This window comes from Maniola hyperantus, chromosome 11, assembly GCF_902806685.2.
Source record: "Maniola hyperantus chromosome 11, iAphHyp1.2, whole genome shotgun sequence".
NCBI lineage: Eukaryota > Metazoa > Arthropoda > Insecta > Lepidoptera > Nymphalidae > Maniola > Maniola hyperantus.
Window position 1 is genome coordinate 5,418,765 of NC_048546.1, and position 23,511 is coordinate 5,442,275.

General features: G+C 35.8%; 1 protein-coding gene across 2 annotated transcripts; it reads left to right on the top strand.

The window, feature by feature from the left end:
* Window positions 1–245: 245 nt before the first annotated feature.
* Window positions 246–21,847, top strand: LOC117986616 (NEDD4-binding protein 2-like). Of its 2 annotated transcripts, XM_069501803.1 has the most exons (9): window positions 414–550; window positions 768–937; window positions 4,542–6,963; window positions 7,901–8,159; window positions 8,752–8,868; window positions 9,677–9,786; window positions 10,157–10,289; window positions 11,694–11,935; window positions 12,935–21,847. In XM_069501803.1, exons 3-9 carry the CDS (start codon window positions 4,565–4,567, stop codon window positions 13,008–13,010), a joined length of 3,336 nt encoding a protein of 1,111 aa, XP_069357904.1. In that variant the 5' UTR covers window positions 414–550; window positions 768–937; window positions 4,542–4,564; the 3' UTR covers window positions 13,011–21,847. The 2 variants fall into 2 exon arrangements, with proteins under 2 accessions (XP_034829374.1, XP_069357904.1); XM_034973483.2 differs by lacking the exon at window positions 768–937 and having other exon boundaries at window positions 246–550.
* The last annotated feature ends 1,664 nt before the right edge of the window (window positions 21,848–23,511 follow it).

Here is a 23,511-nt window from a genome sequence, read left to right on the forward strand (position 1 = left end):
ACTCCTTGGAGTAAATGCTCTATTAATCTGTGGAGTAAATGTATTTTGTGGACGGGAATCCGATGCTAAAACCTGCATCAATCATTATTACAGTCTCAATTGTTCTGATTGGCTGAATTTGTGCGATTCTTCTTGCAACAATGCATTGTGGCCAATAGTGAGCGAGCATTAACCAATCAGAGATGATTGCGATCGTGACATTGTAGCCATAGAGTAAAGTAACATTTGTAGCTGTCAAACAACCGCGGTAGGGCCACCGTTCTCTTTCTCGACAGTTTTAGTGTTTAAAATTATGAGTTTCGTAGTAAACACGTTAATATTCTATTTATTTCTTACAAAATATTCTAAAGGGGACATTAAAATTGATTAATATTAGGTCTACAAGATCGCGTGTAAAATATTTGGTGGAAGAACTGAAAGGTTTGCCTCAACATGGAATACCAGGACCAGATAGATTACAATAATATTATTGATATATTGATAAACACATTTGGTGAAGTATTAAGCAGAGATGTGATGTATAACATCGTTGAAAACTTTGATGGCGACCGTAAGTACAATTATTTTTTTAACTTGTAAACATCTGTGCAGTACACAGATGAAAACGGACTGCAGTTTACAATAATATGTAACTAAGGTATATGACATGTTGTGTACATAGCAATATGTATTGCGCGCCTTTTCTAGGCTATCGCTGTATATTATAGTTCTTATCAAAGCAGACAAGCCTTGTGCTTCATTGATAAAAGGTTCAGTTTCATTTGCAGGTTATATTGTGAGCCTTTAATATTGCCTGGGATGTAAACCCTGCATTGATTTATATGACGACTGCACAGTATTGATTGCTTAACTGTTGATACTTGATACCTAGTCTTACCAAAACAAAACAGTCTTTGTTCTGATTACAATGAGATATGCAATTTAAGCTCATATTTTGGTATGTTATTTGATGTTTATATTATATTAAGATGTTTTAGCTGAATATAAGATTATTATTGATACCTTTAAATTCTAAGTGTGGATATGTATTACTTGTGTATTAATTCTTTTCATTTTTAACCGACTTTAAAAAAAGGAGGAGGTTCTCAATTCGTCAGAATCTTTTTTTATTTATTATAATTTATTGATAAGTAAAGAATGTATAGCCTTACACCAGATGCTGTAGACCCATACTGAGCATTATCTCTGATGAAGTAAAAGTAGTGATAAGATTGATAGTGAATAACAAAGCTGCAGGCAGTGTTGGTATACATAAATTTTATTTAATAAACAATTTTTAACATGTATCTGTCAAGACCTGTCAAGGGAGTCCTTCCCGTTAACCTAGAATCATGAAAATACAGGTAGCAGTCTTATAGCCCAAGTATCAAAAATCTGAAAACCGTGTTGTGGTTACATCACAATGTGTTTTTTCTTAAAGGATGGTAGTGATGGTACAGAACCCATGGTACAGGTCATGTGTGACAACTCACACATGACCTGTTTTGTCGAACCCTGGTCACAAGCTTGATTACATCCCAATGAAATTATGAAAAAGGCTAGGCAATGTAGGTGTTTACTTTCTAACAATTTGCTTTGTGTTTTGGTATAAAATATTAGTCCACAGTATATCCAATGGACATGTTATGAGAATCACATGACTAGAACTGTAATCAGTGTAAAGCCTAATTTACACGCATCGAGTTGTTTTACCTTAATTTTAAGTGACTTAATTTTAAGTAAGCGTTTTCACGCAACCAGACAAGTTTAGTAAAGCTCTTACGTTCATTCTGAGATGAACAGCGAAGTGCGTGAAATAATGAACTCTGTAATTCTTTATTTGCTCAGCGAAGTCACAGAAGAAAAACAATGAAATTTTACCTTTTATCCTATCTATTTTACTTGGCCTGGCTGGATTTTTAAATAAATGGTGACTACTACTTAATAGATGTTAATTGTGTGTAATTTTTAAAAATAATGTTTAAACATATTAATCCTTAGGCTAATGACCGACCGACCGACTAACATGGGAAAAGGCTAGGCATATACATATATATATATTAATCCTTAGGCTCAAGACACAATAGGGTCTTGGACTGTAGTAATAAAATGTAGTGATTTTTGTATACCGGTGGTTTATGGTTTATTTTATTACAAGACCCTATTGTCACAGAGTCAAAGCAAAGCCAACAAGACACATCTTTTCTAAAATAAGTCTTTAAAAGTGATGGAATGCATCTTTTCTAAAATGCTATAATGTGAATTTTAACTCCACTATTACGTGTACAAAGGGGTTTGAACATCAATCATATAAACTAATCGTTATCTACATAAAGATATATCGATTATAATATAAGTCTATGGGTTTGAATATTTTAGTATGGAGCCTGGCCTACCTAGTAGTCTGCCATTTTTCTTTTTTTCCAAAATAGTGGCCACACATAAAACTTGTATCAGTCAATAGCTGGAATCGATACAAACAAGTATTCTTCCAAAGTACATGCAGGAGAAACCGGCTTTACACACATAATTAGGTGATGTTAGCCCAACTAGTTTCGAACCCATCCGGGATCCTTTTTCACATGGACTCAGTTCGCAAACGCGTCACGGTTGAGATTGCGTGCGGCCTGCTGTTAGGAACGGAGTTAATGGTGTCCTGTCCCACGACTGATGGCATTGTCTTACATGTATGTATAATGGAAATCACTCACGATAGTTTAAACGCTAAAATCTTCCAAAGTGTCACATTTCTGAGATATTTATTTTATTTATTTTATTTTATTTATTTTATATCTAATTAGAACGGCAGTGCCACTTACACTAACTAGATGATTAATAATAAATTTAAATACAAATAAAGGTACAAGAAAAAAGACATAAAATACAAAACGATAAAAGCATCAAAGAATTTTGAATATGTACGCTGAGAACATTGAATGACATATTCATGCAATGCTCTCAGCGATACTTCAGTAACTCCCGAACAGTATTATAGACCATCATTAAATGGGTCCCATTGAGCATTATTGTCCCAAAAGCGCGTTGAATGATGCTAATGAACGGGGTATAGGTGACATAGACTCTAGCAATAGTGCGATGATGTGGGACCACGAAAAGTTATATTTTCGTGGACGAAGATTACTGTTGTGATTCAGGGACCACGTATGCGACACAGTTGGTATGAAGTTCTGGAGCATTAACATCTCCTCGCAAAATTTGACACATAATTTTTGAGTTGGTCGCAATGCGTCTGACCTCCAGGGTGTTGAACCTAGCCAACCTAACAGAAAATTGGTTGGGTATAGGAAAGGATAATAGCCATAGCAACGCTTTCTATACAGGTATCTTAGGAAGCCTTTTGTACTTTTTTCTAATATAAGCCCGTACTTTGCCTCGTACGGATGCCAGACACAGGTGCTTGTTTCGAGCTTGCTTCGGACTAAGGCGTATATTAGTAATCGTATTACCAACGGACTATGGAACTCCCGAGAGTTGCGTAGTACAAATCCTAATCTTCGAAATGAGTCAGCTGCTACGGTGTTAATATGGTCATGGAAGGTCAATTTTTTATCAAAAATTACACCTAGGTCTTTCATGTTCTGTACTCTGGGAATAGGGATTCCATCCATTTTATATTCATGTATCAAAGGATACCGAACTTTGATATGAGCTATCAAAGTTGTACTGGTGGCTACTGGGTAGGCCAAATCTTCCAAGTCCTTTGTGTGAAGCAAAATGTAAGAAACACACATGAACACATTGCACAACATGTAGTGTAAGTAACATTACCTACATAGAGAAGGTACAGTTTGATTTCCTTTGCAGTGTTTTAGAAAAGGTTATCTTAATATGTTGGATCATTTCAGCTTGTATGCCTTGAGCCTGATCTGATGTAATCTACAATAATTTTAATTAAGTATGTTTTTGATACTATTGATGTTAAAAAGGCTTCTGTGATCGGAATTAAAAACTTACTAGACAAATAATTTATTTAAATTAATATTGGTACTGATTCTGAGCACACCAAAACTTTAGAGTATTCGCATCCTCTTCTTACTAATGTAATATGAAAAGGACAGACACATTTGACAGTTTTGAATTTAATTTAGAACTGTCAAACCTCGTGACTTTAAGTGCCAGTCGCGAGTCTATTGTTTAAATTTGTAGAACTAGCACTAAAATTTAGTCTTTAAATGTAAAATTCATGTTCCATCCTTTTTAGCAATATTAAAAAGAAAAGATGCAGATACTCTAAATTTAGTTAAGAGGATGATAAGAGATTCTGTGCTATTGTAGATATGTTTCAATTAGCCTTAAAACGAATTGTTAATTTTATTTAAACCAGTAACAGCTGCACTCAGTGTCGCTTAATCGTTACTTAAGGCATTCCTTATCCATACTAATTAATTCCTTAAGTAACAATTAACTGACTCTGAGTGTGGCAGTAAGAACAATAAACTCAAAACAAAAATCACTTCATTGCTACTGCTTTTCCTATGTATATTATGATTTCTTATTTACACTCACAATCTTTATTTTATACATATTTTTTTTGTTAACAGTTCAAGAATCTGCAAATGCTATAATGAGTATTGTAATGGACGAAAATAATGGTGCAGCAAAAAATGCACAACCTGATATAAGTGTTGATGCCGTAGAGCAAGAAGTAACAGAAGCTAACCAAACAAATACCTATAACACTGGTTCAGAAATAAATGATAAAACAGCCCCTGAAGTTGCTGCGTGCATGCTACCTGCCTTTTCATATGCTAGCGCTTCTCGGCCAACAAAACCGCCAGTACCTCAGGCTCTAAAGTTGCCTACTACAGCTATGTCACAAATTTTTTGGACTGAACAGCTGCAAAAGATTTTGTTACATCATGAAAATGGGGCACGCACATTGATCATTATGCGAGGTTTACCAGGAAGTGGAAAAACTTATCTAGCTAAAAAGATTATTGATGCAATTTACTACACAACACACAAACATTACCAAATACATATATTAAGTACAGATGATTATTTTATGCGCAATGGCGTGTACATGTATGATAAACGGAGAATTTTCGAGGCGCATGAATGGAATAAAGGCAGAGCTATAAAAGCCATGAAAGAAGGACTTAGTCCTATAATTATAGACAATACCAATGTAGAAATTTGGGAAATGGAATTTTACGTGGTGAAAGGAGTTAACAATGGATATATTATTGAAGTGGTAGAACCCAATACACCGTGGGCCAGAAATGTATATCAACTATTCAAAAGAAACTCTCATAACGTGCCTGTGGTCACTCTTCGAAAAAAGTTGGATTCTTTCCAGAGTGGCATAACTGGTGACTATTTAATGAAGCAATTTAAGTTGCACTATTTACCTGATAATACTGCACCTGTTTTAAGAAAAATACCGCCGTTTTCATTACAATTATTAGAAGAATCAGTAAATTCAGAACCCATCGAAAATGCTTCTGTATGTAATAAAACCAATTCAATGAATGAAATACAGAACAGTGATCATGAGAATACACAAAGTTGTTTGACAGAAACGACAGCTCCTGCTGCCGACGTTCCTTGTGACACTGTAGACCACTCTGAAAAATTGGCACATTTATCTATTAATTTGGAAAAATTTGCTGAGATTCAGAAATGTTTGGAAGAAATGGAGAAAGTAGAGCAAGAGTGGGATAATGGAGATGGCTGGGACGATAATTCTCAACAAAAAAGTCAAGATAGCGCAAAATCTGATTCTGTTACCAATTCGAAACCACAGAGAGGAAATAAGATGATAAACTCTGCTACAACTGAAAAGTTTCTAACTTCTGACGAAGTGTGTCAAGATTGGAGCAAATATTCAATGTTTTTACCATCTTGGGGAGAATGTAGCACGCGGGTGGAATCTTCTATGCCAGTTGTAGAGAAAAAAACAAGCAGCACTTGTATAGAATACGGCGATACAGACATATCCACTTCAAAAAATCCTTTAAAAGTTATTATCGGTGCTCCTAGAAATATCAATGAATATCATATTGCAATAGATAAGAAAATGCCAGAAAAGTGGATGCTGGATAAAAGCACGTCTACAAATAATGAAATGTTAACTGATAATTTTAGATGTCAAAATGAAGAGCAGCATTTTGCTGCATTTAGAAAACTTTTTAAAAACATAGCAAGATCTGATTTAAGGGATATATTTGACAATTGTTGTGGTGATGTTAACTGGGCTGTAGAAATTGTACTCGATGGTGTAGCCAGCAATCAATTAGGTATTGTTGATAATAATGATTGGTCGGATACAGAGACCGAAGCGCAAAATGACAATGTAGATCTGTGTCAATGTTTGTCGGCATACGATATAATACCGAATTCATCGTCGCCACCTATAGCAGAGGAAAATGAAAATCCTATTGATAATGTGCCTTCATCTTCAAGAAAAGGTAAAAAAGGGAACTTCGTGTCTGAAAATTCCATGCAATTAAAACGACAAATAGAACAGAATGTAGTCATATCAGACAATCATTACTCAGAACATTGCTTAAAAATTAGAAAATTTCGCCGAGGCGAAAGTTATAACGATGACGTGGAAAATGCTATTGGAGGCGAAACTAACACAATACTGGGTAGATATATAACAGGAAGTGATTCCGCAAGTGCGTCACCTAACGTACATCACTCTCCATCTCATAGCACACCAAGCACTTCGAAAGTTGAAAGTTTAAACACAGAAACGTGTGATGAAGATTCGTCCGTTTCAGATGAAACAGAGAAAACTGTAAATGTTAATTTGGGTAAAGAATTTATAGGCCAACTGGATGAAATGTTTGGACGTCGGGATATGGACTACCCTGACAGTGTGGTACCAAAAATAAATATGCCGATATCTCTTTTAAACGAAATCAATGCATTGTGGATGGAGTCGCTCATGAACCAGCTTGAAAAAGATGCTAAACAGTCTGAAATTATGGTTAAACAGGATGAAGAGTTTGCGAGGTATTTCTCAATATTTTTTTTTACAAATGTTCGAAATATGGATCCTTAAATTTTATTAGAAGCGAAACTATTATTCGGTAATGATGTAGACTTTGAACCTCTGCAGTGGCTAAGACTTATAAAAGATGCATACCTACCTAATAATATCAGAAGTTTCGTCTTTGTTTGTTAGTCAGAAGCAAGCTGTGGCCAGGCTGTAATTGGCACTCTGGCTGCGATTCCAAAATTTTGATACGAATTTAACGTTTATATTAATGTATTTTAAAGCGGTGATAGCCTAGTGGTTAGCACGTCCGCCTCCTATATGGGAGGTCGGGGGTTAGATCCAGGGCACGCACCTATAACTTTTCGGAGTTATGTGCATTTTAAGAAATTAACTATCACTCGCTTTGACGCACAACAGACGGAAAACGTTTAAGTGCGGAGACCAGCCCAGAGCGAAGAAGATCACTTGCTTTGACGGTGAAGGAAAACATTGTGAGGAAACCTGCATGCCTGAGAGTTCTACATAATGTTCTCAAAGGCGTGTGAAGTCTGCCAATCCGCAATTGGCTAGCGTGGTGGAGTGTGGCCATATCCTTATCATACTAAGTGGAAACCCGTGCTCTGTCGGCGATGGGTTAATCACGACGATGATGATTAATGCATTTAATTAACAAGTAGCTTATTCCCGCGACTTGTCCGCGTGGACTACACAAATTCAAAATTCATATTTTACCCCCTTAGCGGTTGTATTTTCTAAAATCCTTTCTTTACGGATGTCTATGTCATAATAGCTATCTGCCAGATCCATCCAGTAGTTTGAGCTGTGCGTTGATAGATCAGTCAGTTAGTCAGTCGGTCAGCTTTTCCGTTTATATTATGTAGATAAATAAATAATTAAAACATTAAAAGATGTGATGTAAATGCCAATAGCTATAATTTGGGTATTTCACAGACAATTAGCAATAAAAGAAGCGGAGTTGCTACGATCAGGCAAAGAGCCCGATGTGCCCGATTTCAAGGAAATAATGGATATGGATTTTGCTTTATCGTTATACCATAAAGACGTAGAAGAGTGGCGTAACAGTATGCCAGTTGACCTGGCCGCTAAGCTTACCAGAGATAAGTTGTATAACCTATTCCCTGAAGTGTCTAAAGATATCTTGTCGGAACTGCTTATGGCTCACGATAATAATTTTCAAGAAACTGTCGAGGTAAGTAGTTTTCAATGAAGAAACAAAACAAACTAAAGAGTTTACTTTGTTTATAATAATCGTTTAAAATATCGTGAGTGATTTCCATTATACATGTCTCACAGACGGCTGTACTCACGTCTTTAGTCGACGTTAGCCTGACTAGTTTCGAACACATCCGGGGTGCTTTTTCATAGGGACTCAGTCGTCGCGTCGCGGTTGAGACTGCGCGCCGCTGCCCACACAGCCCGCTGTGTAGCGTGTACCAGTAGGCCGATTTCGTAAAATCTGCATCAATCATTATTACAATCTCATTTGTTCTTCAGTTGGCTGAATTTGTGCGATTCTTGTTGCAACCATGTATTGCAGCTTATAGAACCAATCAGAAGTGTTTGCGATCGTGACATTGTAGCTGTCATTCTACCGCAATCGCGCAGCTGAGCGAACTGAGTCCCTGTGAAAAAGAACCCCAGATGGGTTCGAAACTAGTCGGGCTAACGTCGACTAAACACGTGAGTAAAGCCGGGTGTGAGACATATTTAAACTAAAGAGTATAATAACATGTTAACGCAACATACTAAGGTAAATAATACCTAATTTTCTTTATTTTCAGGGCCTATTGATATCTACAGGAAAATCCGAAATCCTTGAAACAAAAAATGGCGTCAGTAAATTCGTTATGGAGAAAGAAATGGAGAGGCAAGAGAAGTTGCTCGAAGAGGAGAAGATGGTATTATCAAATGTTGTACATATAGTCCGCGACAGGTTGAGATGGCAATCGGGGTATGAGGTGGGGGACGCCCCGCACATCCGCACGTCACCCGCACCGGATTAGCGTGGGGGTTGTGTGGGTGTGCGGGGTGTTCCCTCACCGATTGCCATCTCGACCTTTCGCGTACTATAAGTAGGTGGATAAATCTGAACCGAGTATTTGTAGTTTGTACAAGCCGAATGGCCTTTTTGACGATTATTAGAATACTAGATCATGTCCGCGACTTCTTTCGCGTGGATTTAGGTTTTTAAAAATCCCCCAGAACTCTTTTCTTTTCTGGGATAAAAAGTAGCATATGTCCTTCCCCGGGATGTAAGCTAACTCTATACCAAATTTCATCAAAATCGATCAAACTGTTGGGCCGTGAAAAGCTACCAGACAGACAGACAGTCAGATAGATAGATACACTTTTGCATTTCTAATATTAGTATGGATTTCGGATTGTATCACCCGGTTTGACGAGCCAACTATGTGTATAGCAAACCGTGCATCGTTTGTTTGGTCTGCATATTACATGTATTTCTATATCATTACTAGCTTATGCCCGCGACTTCGTCCGCGTGAACTACACAAATATCAAACCTCAATTTTACCCCCTTTGGGGTTGAATTTTCAAAAATCCTTTCTTAGCAGATGTCTACGTCATAATAGCTATCTGCATGCCAAATTTCAGGCCGATCCGTCCCGTAGTTTGAGCTGTGCGTTGATAGTTCAGTCAGTCAATCAGTCAGTCAGTCAGTCATCTCTTCCTTTTAATATCCTATAGACTTTATCGGAGGTGGAGTGGCCGCTGCTGCCGAAGATCGAGCAGGTGGACATGTCGGTCGTGCAGCAATACCGCGATGAGGCTGAAAAACACTTGCAGTCGAGAAACATGTAAGTGTATTTTACATGAGGAGACGGCTGACCATATACTTGCGCAGAAAGCGATTTTCAATCTGATTTGTGGTATGTGTAAGTGAGGCGAGATTGCGGGGGAGTCTAGTTGTTTACGCTAGTGCGGTATTGGGTTTTGTTTCCCGTACAGTATGAGCATAAAATATGCTGTGCGTATTTTACCTAAACATTTTAGAGAGAGATAAAAAAATAAGAAATTGTAAGTGAAACTGTTTTTTTTCAAAAGATTTTATACATATATTAAAACTAAAATTAAAATGACTGCAAAAAGGTAAGTTATAGCACCACTAGCTGACGAACGCGACTTCGTCGGAGGGTATTTTTTAAATAAATTTATTTATATCTTCAGGAATTACCAAAAAGCTGAAGAGTACATAAGGCGGGGCATTACACAAGTCGCCACCTATTACAACGGGATCGCAGCTTATCACAAGGAAAAATATGAACTGGCCAATAGTATGGCAGCTGCCACACTTATGCAAGTAAGTTATATCATCATCATCATCATCATCAATCGATAGACCTCCAGTGCTGGACTTAGGTATCCCGTTGCGACTTTCACACGCCACGGTCTTGCGCCGCCTAAATTTAGCGGCTCCCTGCGACTCGTCCGATGTCGTCTGTCCACCTAGCGAAGGGTCTTGCAACGCTGCGCTTTCCGATGCACCTATAGTCGACGCATTTTAAACGGAGTCGTCGAGTTATCTGTCTGTTTCGCTCGCACTTACAGGTCGTAGGTAAGTGCGAGCGAAACAGACAGATAATTCGACGACTCAGTTTAAAATGCGTCGACTATAGCAGATGCTAGCACCTTGGGACCCCAATATCTATCGGTTTTTCAAACTATCTGCCCTGCCCTAATGGGCAATCCACTTCAGCTTTGCAACTCATTGAGCTATGTACATCGGTTACTCTGGTTCTCCTGTTTAATTAATTATTATTGCCTCCTATTAAAAAGCTATGATAGCCTAGTGGTAAGGATGTCTGCCTCCATATCGGAGGTCAGGGGTCAGATCCCAGGCACGTACTTCGAACTTTTCAGAGTTATATGCGTTTTAAGTAATTAAATATCACTTGCTTTAACGGTGAAGGAAGAAATCGTGAGAAAACCTGCATGCCTGAAAGTTCTTCCAATCTTCTCAAAGGGGTGTGAAGTCTGCCAATCCGCAATTGGCCAGCGTGGTGGACTATGGACATACCCTTCTCACTCTGAGAGGAGACCCGTGCTCTGTAGTGAGTCGGTGATGGGTTGATCATGATCATGTCGATACATTTAGAGCAACTTAATTATGAAATAACAAATTGTGAGGCTCATTTTTTATGGTAAAATTTTGTTTATGGTAAATAAATTGGTCGAATTGACTCGAGTTGAGCTAATGAGCAAATTAACTTAGTAGGTATACAATTCACTCTTTTAAAGTATAACTTATAACCAAACTTACTTCCACGGTTTAGACTCGTTCTCAGTAGTGAGCCAGTGATGGGTTGATCGTGAATGATGATTTTTTTTAAAGAATATTAGCCATGTTCATTATGACTAATATTCCCCTTCGCCGTTGAGCTATTGGTACTGATACTGAGCGTGAGCACACGTAAATTTTAGAGTATTTGCATCCTCTTCTTACTAATGTAATATGAAAAAGACAGACACAGTTTGACAGTTATAAATTTAATTTAGAGCCGTCAAACTCGCGTCAAGTCGCGAGCCTATTGTTTAAATTTGTAGCGCGCACTAAAATTTAGTATCTTCAAATGTAAAATTTATATTCCGTCCCGTTTTAGCAATATTAAAAGGATAAAGATGCAGATACTCTAAATTTAGTTTAGAGAAAGATAACAGAATCGGTGCCATTGAGGCTGTAATATAATTATCCCCTTTTTAAAAGGTTCACGCAGCCAATTCTTCTGACAACGCAACAATAGACCTCCACTACCTGAGGGTAGGTGAAGCTAAGGAGTCCGTGGATCTGTTCATCGATACGCACATACAGAAGTTGAGGGAACTGCAGGATAGGAACAGCGTCAAATTCCATACGCTGTTCTTCATTACCGGTAGGGGGCTCCACAGTAACGGCCGGCCAAGGATCAAACCAGCTGTCAAGAAGAGACTAGCAGAAAGGGGTTTATCGTGAGTATACTTTTAAACATTTTTATGGTTCCATACCAGAAGGGTTCCAACGGGACCCAATTACTAAGCCTTCGCTGTCCGTCCATCCGTCTGTCTGTCAGCGGGATGTTTCACATCAACCGTAATAGGTAGAGAGTAGAAATTTTCACAGAATGTGTATTTCTATGGCCGCGATAATAAGAAATAATAAAAATTTAAAAATGACCGCCATAAAATTAAAATAAATAAATTGAAAAGTGTTATTTCTTGTACGATTGTGCGAAACCCTTTATATATATATATATATATATATATATATATATAAAGGGTTATATATATATATATATAATATATATATATATATATATATATATATAAAGTGTTATATATATATATATATATATATATATATATATATATATATATATATATGTATACAAAAATACTAATCTATCAACTGCTGGAGTTAGTAACGTGGAATTTTGGCAGTGACTTCCTTTTTACGAATAAGGCAAAGCCAAAAGGAAGGATAATGTTTTTAGCAGTCTATGTATGTATATATGTATGTTTGTAACTATTTTATGTGTTCCACTGTAGCGGCTAAATTATGGACCGAAACTTTACAAAGTTATGTGCGGTTTAAAGTATTAAATATGTCAATTGCTTTAATATTGAAGGAAAACACTGTGAGGAAACTGGCATGCCTGAAAGTATTCGGTGTTTTTATATGACTGGCCATGTGCAGATAGGTAGACTCCACACACCTTTGAGAACACTGTGAAGACCTTTCAGGCAGGCAGGTTTCCTCACGATGTTTTTCTTCACCGTTAAAGCAAGTGATATTTAATTACTTAAAACGCACATAACTCTGAAAAGTTAGAGGTGCGTGCCCGGGATCGAACCCCCGATCCCCGATTAGTAGGCGGACGTCCTAACCACTAGGCTATCACAGCTTCCCATTTATACTACAGCAATATTTATACTTCTTGCTTTTCATATTCGCTTCATTTTTGTTTGCAGCTTTAGTGAAAGAAACCCTGGATTGCTTACTGCTAAGGTATGCGCGGATGACAAATTGTCGTACCAGGTCGCTTAGTGCCAAACGGAATTGCCCGAACAGGGCCAATTGCCGGAATACTGACACTACGATAGGACGTATAGCGTCCGGTATTATACGAATTGGTGGGTGTACACGCCATATCCGTACTGCAGTTGGACTATACGCCCAGTGTTGAACAACGTCGTGTATATCGATATGTTTACAGGCCCGAGGGCATCGATATTCTTGTACAGACACGCACCTTTCATTTAGAATACAAGTATTTTTGATGTTCCATGTATTTCGTAGTATATAAGCATGAAATCGACTTAAGGCTATCGCCGAGAACGGAAAAGACTCGTGGAGATAGTATGAGTACTATTTTATATTCGTCGTCAATAAATCCATAGAGTCATTAGTCTACTTATTTGGTGGATATAATGTGCGTTGTGCTTAATGTAATTTTGAAGTTTTCGGCGGCTTTGATACAAAACTTCTGCTTTGAAGCTACTTTGGTTAGACCGGTGCGAAGTTCGGCTGATATCCTTTTCTTGGTCGAAACTGGCGGTTTTCTGGGTGAACTAAAATTAGTGTGACTGTGACAAATGAATATTTCTTGGCTTAAGGTCCTAACGCAGTTACGCTGCACTGCGTGACGCGACGCGACACGTCAAATATGAGATTGTATGGAGCAATGCCCTGCCGCGTCGTGTCGCGTGCTTTTGTACCATTTTATTGTAAACTGGATGGCGATGGCGCTCAAAAAATATTCTCTATTAGTAGTTTTTTTTAAGATTAGACTTTGATTATAAAAGCCGGCAAGCTTTACCATTAGAGTAGTCCAAAACTCTCTCACTCACATGCAGAGAAATATGTAAAAACACCTTAATTTTAAAGAAAATGTTTTTAAATTGTAAGTAGATTTTAAGTAGGCCACGGAAATTAAACTGCTATATTAGAACTACTATATTAAGAATCTACTTATATTAGAACAAACGAAGTGTTTTTCATTCATGAAATAGCAAATACATTGAATACTGTAAATAAATCTATTAAGTAAGATTATTTAGATTTATAAGAAGAAGAAGATTCTTTAGAGTAGGTACACTTTTTTTTCTTTTTATGATATCACTTAGCCTCCCGATTTACAGGGTCTGCCAAAATTTTGTACGATCAGTCTATGATTAAAATTGAAACGTTAAAATTATAGGCTTTACGTGACATATAAAATGAAGACAAATTATATCGTAAACAAAATTTTTCATATACGGAGGACTACAATTTAAGGCCTTCTGTTCTGAAACAAAAAATGGTTAAAAGGGTTTAGTTCTTTTACACGATACGTAATTTAGTAGTAAAGTGTAATTAAGTTTATATTGATTAACTATTTTCTAAATAAGAGTAAGTGTTATTATCTTTTTAATTGTCTTATAAAAGTTATGTATGCCTTTTATTTATTTTATTTGATACTGGCGACTTCATATGCGTAGATTTAAAATTGATTTTCCGGTATAAAAAGTAGCCTGTGTCACTTTACAGGTCTTGAACCATGTACCTATATCCATGCAAAAAATAACGTCGATATCTACAAATTGAAGAAACAAACAAACAAATACAATTTCGCATTTATAATATTATTATGGGTGGCATGAAAACTACCATAAATGATTTTATTCTTGCCTTAGTCTTCAGCATGATTTAAGTCCCGCAAATTGCTAATGCGCGTGTCCGCCATTTTAGTGACGTCAGCACTAGACTGAAGTTTCGAGCTGATGCTATATTTTTATGTCGGCATTTCTATGTTAATGAGACATGGTTCCATCATGAATATAATACCAATAATAATTAATTATTATTGCGCTTGGATGTAACAAAACAGACCAGCCTAGCACGAATTAATTCATACAATTTTACACTTCAATATTCTAAATCGTGTTTGATTTAAAATAAATCGTGGAAATAAGTTTTGATATAAGTTATACTTTAAAAGATTGAGTTGTATACCTATTAAGTTAATTTGCTCAATAGCTCAACTCGAGACGATTCGACCAAGTTGTTCATGCAAACTTTTACCATAAAAATGATCCTCACAATTTGTTATTTCATTACATTATATATTTTAAAGTAAATTGGTTTTAAAATAAAAAAAAATTGCTTGATGCTCTCCGTTTTTGAAGTCGGTTCATTTAAAAATAAGCTTATCTATAATATAAAAATGAATCACTAAATGTGTTGGTCATCGCAAATCTCGGAACAGCTGAACCGATTTCGCTAATTTTTTTAAATAATATTCCTTGAAGTACGAGGATGGTTCTTACGGAGAGAAAAATTTAAAGTAATAAAAAAAATAAAGAATCGGCTGTTATGCGGTACGAAGTTCGCCGGGTCAGCTAGTATGCTTCTGCGATATATTTACAAATGTAACAAATTAGTTGTTTACATTCTGATAAAAAATAGGTAGGTAAATACCAACTTAATAAATAATTCTACACATGATATATATCAACTTAAAAACATGAAAGCACAAATATTTTTCTTTTAAGTTATAAGTAAAATCTCAGAGCATCATTATTTTTGAACCCTATTATACTCAAAATATATCTAACATATTTTTGCAATTTAAAGCTAAGTACTTTCAGAGCCTTATTAGAACTTGCGTCCTTTTTTTAATAAACTTTCTTTCAATTTTTTTTCATAACAGAAAATACCTAAGTAGTTTTAAGCATACCTAAACCTGTAAATAAATGAAACTGGTTAAGTGCTTACCAGAACACGTATAAAGTAGGTTCCATAGTCATGTTAGTAAAAAACTTCCTATGAACTATATGAACTAAAAGCTAGGAGCCTAGGAATTATACGAGTTAGCTTTTAACTAACTAAACTTACTAACTATTTTTAACTTTTCTGAGTAGCTCTTAGCTATAAGATGGCGTAATGTGTGGCACAATAGGCTACTTGACAATTTTTTTAAGTTGGTCTTAAATGGTTAATATTTGTCCTATTATATCAAAAAAATTAACACTATATTTTTTTGCGCCCTAAAAACCGTAAAACTTTAATTTAAAAAAATATTTTTCTTAGACAGGTGAAAACACTGTTCGGCCATGTTTGGCCGATAGATTATCTGTGCTCTGACGTCATGCATTTGTAAACAACAGTATAACCACAGGGTTATACTGTTGTTTACAAATACCATTTAAGACCAACTTAAAAAAATTGTCAAGTAGCCTATTTAAGAAATAAACATTTTGGTTTCTTTTTTTTAGTAGAGTATTTTTTCTCTCAGTATACTATAATATTTGCTCCAAGTTTACACTAGAGTGACTAGACCAACTACAAAAGTCTCTTGTACAAAATGACTAAACCAAAATGACACGTTTAGACTGCACACACATTATATTGATCGACTAATACTTCGTAGTTATTTCGCCCCTCTTCATGTTCAGCTAGGTGATTCGCTAACTCACTGAATTATATCCACCGGGCTCATTTGACATTGGTTGGCTTTACATTGCTGCTTCATTAGGTGATATTCAAATAGTTCTTTGCGAGAAAACTTTCAATGGATTAAAAATTAATGTCAAATTAATGTAATTTAAAAAAAAATTAAACGTCTATGTAGCAGTAGTGATTTAGTAGAATAAAACGGTTACACACGGACAAATAGACTGTTCTTATTTTACTAAGGAACCATAAAAAAACTAAAACTTTTAATATTGAACATAAGAACTTTCCTGTTGTAAACAATTTAAATATTAAAGTTAATATAAAGATATTTGAAGATATGTGTTAGATTGTAAATTAAGTAATAAATACTGTTTATTGTATTGTTGTTTATCTGTGTATTGATGTTTTTTAGTAGTAAATTTCATGTGATTAATGTTACTAAAAATAAGTTAGTTTAAGTGATTATTTGTTTCGAAACTGGTCAAGTTACAAGTTAGTTGCCACTGTCCTTTTATGATAATAATTTAGACCTGAAATACTTATTTGTAATGGTGCGCTTAAATGGGCAATTTTGTAAGCAATTGTTGCTCGGCAATACGTATGGATCGAGCAATAAATGGAGCAATCTGGAGCAATTATTTCGCTTAACATTGCTGAAATTTTCAAGTATTGCTGGGTGTTGCAGTTAATTGCTTCATATGGTCGTGACGTCATAGTTGACTAAATTGCCTGGATTTGCGGAATTTCAATTGCCCGTGTAAGCGTACCTTAATAGTGTCAGTCACGAAAGCTGATAGTGAATTTTTAGAATCCTGCAACACTGATAAATCTCACTGGCTGTTTTTATAACCTCATCTGTAATTTACAAGATTTATTGATAACTATAGTTTATGCCCACGACTTCGTTCGCGTGGACTGCAAAAATTTTAAACCCCCAATTTACCTCAGGGTTTGTATTTTCAAAAATCCTTTCTTAGCGGATGTCTACGTCATAATAGCTTTTGTATTCATATGTATTTTATACCTAGTCTATCAATACAATAGTTTTGAATATAAAATCTAATTGTAATAACTAAGTATTTACAGCGAATACAAAAAAAAACATCCTTAATACACGAAGTTAAAACGACCTAATTTTTTGCCGCTATTTATAGTCCGCGACAGGTTGAGATGGCAATCGGCGTGTGAGGTGGGGGACGCCCCGTACACCCGAGCTCGCCCGCAATCGGGGAGGGCCATTCCCGATTGCCATTTCAACCTGTCGCGTACCACCACTATCAGCTTTCACTAGACAGATTCTATGTATTATTATTAATGGCCTTTTAAATTCAGATATAACTGCTGTTTGATTTTCACTGAACCGGAACTGCGGTCCAAAAGATATAAGTAGGAAATAGTTTTGGAAATTTTTGGTACTATAAAGGCTTATTTGGCCGAATGCTATACTTCTTAAAAAAATATAAACTGGTTTTTACACACAAAGACATTAGTTTTTTACATTTTTTGTAAAATTTTAATTAAGTACTGTAACCTGGGATGCAGGGTAATTTGAAATTGAAAGGACTGACTCGTTATTATATTGCAAAAAAAAGAATTAGGTATATGTTTTCTAACGCTTTTACCTTAGTGCAAAGTAATGAGCCAGTCTAAGAATTAGCGGTATTTGGACAAATGTAAGCTAGTGCTAACGACTATTTTATAGGCCGCGATTACACCTGTAAGTTTTACTGACGTAAGTTGCTTACGTAATTAGTTGACAACACTATGGGAAATGACACTAATATGAGTGTTATTATTAGTAAATTTATCGTAAGTTAATCATGTCAGGTACTTATGTGATAATAATTACAGGTGTAATGGCGACCATAGAAAAGCATTTTTTACAGTTGTCTTGCAAAAGCCTGGAGCAGGTATATATTTTTCATTTGTAACAAAATTTATTATGACATCATTTTATCAATAGGTATACATGTTATAGTTTTTAGCCAATGGGTTTAGGTGTTATCAAGGCCATAATATGCAAAACTGATTTAAAACAAAGTCGGTTTAAGGCCGGCCGCATATAATAATTTGTTATAACAGAAAAAATCTGACGTGATCCGTCTGCGGTACTCGACCGCGACGTACGAGCGCGTGACTTCGTCGCTGCGCATTAACTGCCGTACTCAGAGTCGCTTAATCGTTACTTAAGTTTAGTTAAAACGAGACAGATTTATGTGAGAGATATAGCTCTGTCTCGTTTTAACAAAACTTAAGTAACGATTAAGCGATTCTGAGTACGGCAGAAAGACACTGTTAAAATGAGACAGCGTTATATCGCTGGCATAAATTGAATAAATTGGCGTTTTTATTGAAACTTAAGTCTGAACAAATTCAAAGCACGCTCTATTAGATCTTGCGTGTCACCATTGCGTAGCTCGAAGTCTATAGTACTCCTCCACTTTGTACTAGATTTCGTAGATAGTCAAAATATTGTTGCTTCGCTTTTGACGCTCGTCAGAAAGTGCATGGCTGTGAAGAAAGTCGTTAGTTTTCTAATACTTAGCATGAGAGACAAATTCTCCATGTGGCCGGCCTGTGTGTGTGTGTGTATGCGAAAAAGGGAAGTATAATGCGTAAAAAATGATTTTTCACGCGCCATTTTAACGTTATGTGTCAAATTTCATGTCAAAATTACGATTTTAGTCCTTATTTTAAAGGTGAGCAGTACTTTTGACGTGACAGTTCACCCACAGAGTTAAAATGGCGTGTGAGAAGTCATTTTGTACAGACTATATAAAGAGGTAGGTAAAGTAACGATTTGCCTTATGTTATTCGTAATTATTGGTCAATTATGTTACCTATAGGTATTACATTATAGCAAAAGTTTAAGTGACATGGTCACTTTGCTTCGCTAAAAATTTACACCTTGGATTTATCTAATTAAAAATGATATTTAAAAATTAAAATAAATTTAGAGTATCTGCATCTTTTTATTTTTAATATTGCTAAAAAAGGACGGAACATGAGTTATCTAAATTTTAGTGCACGCTAAACAATAGGCCCGCGACTGGCAGCTAAAGTCACGGGGTTTGACAGATCTAAATTTAATTTAAAGCTGTCAAACTGTATCTGTCCATTTCAAATTACATTAGTAAGAAGAGGATGCGAATACTCTAAAATGTAGGTGTGCACAGAATCAATACCATTGTATAGGCTTAAATCCTAAAGGATTGATTAGTGCGGATAAGTAAAAGGGCCAAAGTTATAGAAAGTTGACGTCTCCTGTATCTTCACCGTTTATATATTTTTATTGTTGCCGCTTGATATTACGACCCAAATTAATAAAATCAACCCTATCTGTAATCTGTGGATAAGTTACTTAGCAACGTTGTTAGGTATTTGCCGAAAATTATATTATGGTCTTATTTGACAAATAACAATGTTGCTAAGTAACTTATCAACAGATTACAGATAGATTGATCATTCATTAGGGTCAGTAGTGTAAATATTATATCTAGAATATAAGCCATAGTTGTTCGAGAATCGTTTACATTTCTTGGCATTCAAAACGAACATATTTTGCACAAAATATGATAATAATATTTTTTGAATACGATGGATTACCGTCAAAGTTTATAGTTTAGAGTCTGGCTAACGAAAGCTGATGATAAAATAACCTAATTTGATAGAAATAAAAATCAGTAATTCTAAAGTATCATATAAGGTTATTCCAGATCTGTCATACTAATTTTGGGGCTGCCATGCTGATATTTTTTAAATTTGCCGCGCTTTTCCAGTCTCATCTTTCGTTAGCCAGACTAGTATTTATATTGAGAGTAAAATAAAATTCTAAAGTGATGTGCCAAAAAGTATGAACAAAATTAGATAAGTTTTACTTAAATGTTGTATTGTAGGTAATTATATAGATTGTAAATGTTTACTGCTACTATCTAGCGATGGTATGTTTTTTTGTCATTCCTTAACCATGGCAGTTAAAAAGTCGCGTCTGACCTACGATGCAAGTGCGAGCTCGCGCAGGTATTGTTCCACGGGCCTATGTACTGTGTAAGAATGTAGCACTCACACTAATACAGATTGCGAACGCAGGGTGCAGCGCGGCGCGCCGGTTGGTGTGTTCCGCTTCCTCGCGTCGCGCGCCCCACTGACGCCTTAAAAATGCTATTGCGACGCATCTTGCGGTTAACTTCAAGAACGACTATTTAATTGGCGCGGACTATAATAGTGTAAGATTCCGTTCCAAATAGATATGAGTGTTAAATTAAATCACGAGGATATCGTTAAAGTATTGTGAAAATTTCGTTCGGGATTTTTCACTCGTTTATCGGAAATTAATTGTTTTTATCAAACCTGTATATGTTAGTTTATTTTGCACAAACAAAAATTGTATGGTTTTTATGACAAATAACAACGTCGCTAACCTATCGACAGATTATGGATAGATTGATTTGATTTATGTGGGCTGAAAAAGACCTTTAATATTAAAATAAATCTTCTAAGTTTGAGATCTCATAAGACGTACATAGATATATAATCAATTTTTCTGTTTGGTTTTCATAAAAAAATATTGTCTTTACGTACCTACCTAAGTACCTATATATTTCTTTGCGTTTATAACTTTATAAGGATCAATATCTTACATATATATTATTAACTAGCTTATGCTGGTGACTTCGTTCGCATGGACTACAAAAATTTCAAACCCCTATTCTATCCCCTTAGGGGTTGAATTTTTTAAATCCTCTCTTAGCGGATCTCTGCGTCACAATAGCTATCTGCACGCCAAATTTCTGCCCGATCCGTCCAGTGGTTTCAGCTGTACGTTGATAGATCAGTCAGTCAATCCTTTTATATATTTAGATTTATCATAGTAACATTAGGTTTTATGGTTTTATATATTTTGTACAAATCTAAAATACCTACCTTTAGGTAAAACTTGGTGCTTTGAATTTTTAATTATGGTATGTACCTAACCTACTTTATTTCTTAAGGAGTTATTGCTTACCTTTTACTAACATAGGTGCTCCTATGTTGAGCAACAAAAAGTCAATTAAATGTGTAAAAATTAAGATTTTCTTGTATTATTCTTTTGTTGTTTTAGTATTATTATGTACAATGTTTTAGTTGGTTTAAGCATTGTTGTTTTAAAAAATAAGATTACTTCTGGTGATTGCCTGACGGTTTACCCTCATATAATAGGCACATTATGTGATACTTGTTTTATAATAATTACCAATTTATCAGTAATTTTTTAAATATCTGTATAAAAATTAAAAAAAACAACGTGTAGGCGGCGCGTCCAAACGCGCCGCCCATCCTTGTTTTGTTTTCAGAGGCTTACCAGTCATAGTATGAAATGTCAAACAAACATTAAAATAAAATACTATAGGTACTTTACTACTTTTTTAAACGGTGGTGATACTAGTAAGGCCTCATGTCAACCGTATGCCAAACAATGATATTAGAAGAAAATAGGTAGATACGTTATACGCGGACCGCAAGTGGCACGTTAAAACTAAGCTAATTAGCAAACCTGAGCTCAGTCGCCCGCTGTCGTCGCGCTATCGATGACGTCGTTGATAGTAATGTGTATTTTGTTTTCGTCTCCCAAAACAACCGAAAATGCCGTCGTGTGTGATGAGATTCTGCACAAACTACACAAGCAAGGTTTCCAAAAGTCAAGGAATCACATTTCATTCGTAAGTAAAACTATTTCTTTTATATAATTCGTATTTTTCACTTATTTAACAATAACAAACTCGTGCACGTTCGTGTAAAATGCAACTCATTGCAATTTGTACCTTATGTCACATGCCATAAGTACGTATCAAGTTATCGTTGTACGTATTTTAAAGTTTCCGATCAAAGAATATAAAATAAACAGATAGGTCTCTTCTGAGTATTGACAATTCAAATAGTGTGCATATTTCCTGTTTTAGGGAAGGATAAATTAACTATGGTCTAACATCTTTTTACGGTCCACTGCTGGGTCTCTTCATACAATGAGGGAATTTTGGCTATGAGTATGTAGATTGTGTAATAGTAAATATTTTCAAAAATAAAAAATATTTTCATTTCACATTTTATTCCTTTACCTACCTTCCCGCGGCTTTGTCCGCGTAAAATTTAGTAATTTTATTTCGACTTCTTTTCCATGTATGGGAGCCCCCTTTATTTAATTTAATTTAATTTTTATTATTTTTATTATAGCGGCAATAGAAATACATTCTGTGAAAATTTCAACTGTCTACCTATTACGGCTTACGAGATACAGCCCGCTGACAGATGGACGTACAGACAGCGGAGGCTTAGTAATAGGGTCCCGTTGGCACCCCTTGGGCACGGAACCCTAAAAACGAGCGGAACCGCGGGAAAAAGCTAGTTCGTAATATATTAAATACCACAGTATAAGGTTTTTATTTTACTATACAACTACAGTGTAGGCATAAATCGGCATTAGCCGAATAGACTTTACTGTTTTTTTTTTCTTTGGAGTTTCTAGTTTACCGTCTCGTCCCGTCTCTTTTACGCTCGCATTATTAGGCATATATCCGTCCTTCTTCCACTCTTCTGTGCAGGACGAGGTAGTGCAAAATATAACCGTCTCTTTTTCGTGCGCAACTGAAGCTGAGGTTATTAGTTCACCGTCCTTTACTCTCTGTTGTGTGAGGTTAAAATACTATCTATGCGTTTATGTGTGTTGAGTCTTTCGGCGCTGACGCAGCGTGCCATTACTAAACATCGAATTTGATATAAGTAACCTATCTACCTATTTTTCTTCTAATATCATTGATGCCAAAGTACATAAAGCTACTACCTAGCGGAAATATCTACGAACCTCGTTGGAATGCGCTTCCCCGCAACTCGCCCGTTTTCGTCTATCCAGTACCGGTGCCAACGCGAGCGCGTTGCATGACGTCACTAAGCCAGGTTCGCAGATATTTCGGTCGGCTTATTAGTTTATTTTGTTATCAAAAAGATTGCTCAACTTCACTCCGTCTATGCGTTAGCCTTTTACGTTATTTTTTTAGAGATTTGTGTGCAAAACAATTTTACACCACTGTCTAAAAGTTACCATTAATTTTCGAAGTTTTTGACATATTTTAGTTTA

What these genes read in the sequence shown, in the direction of transcription:
- LOC117986616 (XM_034973483.2), top strand. Translation starts at nt 433, where the DNA reads ATGGAATACCAGGACCAGATAGATTACAATAATATTATTGATATATTG. An exon ending in ATTTTCAAGAAACTGTCGAG is followed by an intron (nt 8,160 to 8,751) that starts GTAAGTAGTTTT and finishes CTTTATTTTCAG; the next exon opens with GGCCTATTGATATCTACAGG. An exon ending in CTAGCAGAAAGGGGTTTATC is followed by an intron (nt 11,936 to 12,934) that starts GTGAGTATACTT and finishes TTTTGTTTGCAG; the next exon opens with CTTTAGTGAAAGAAACCCTG.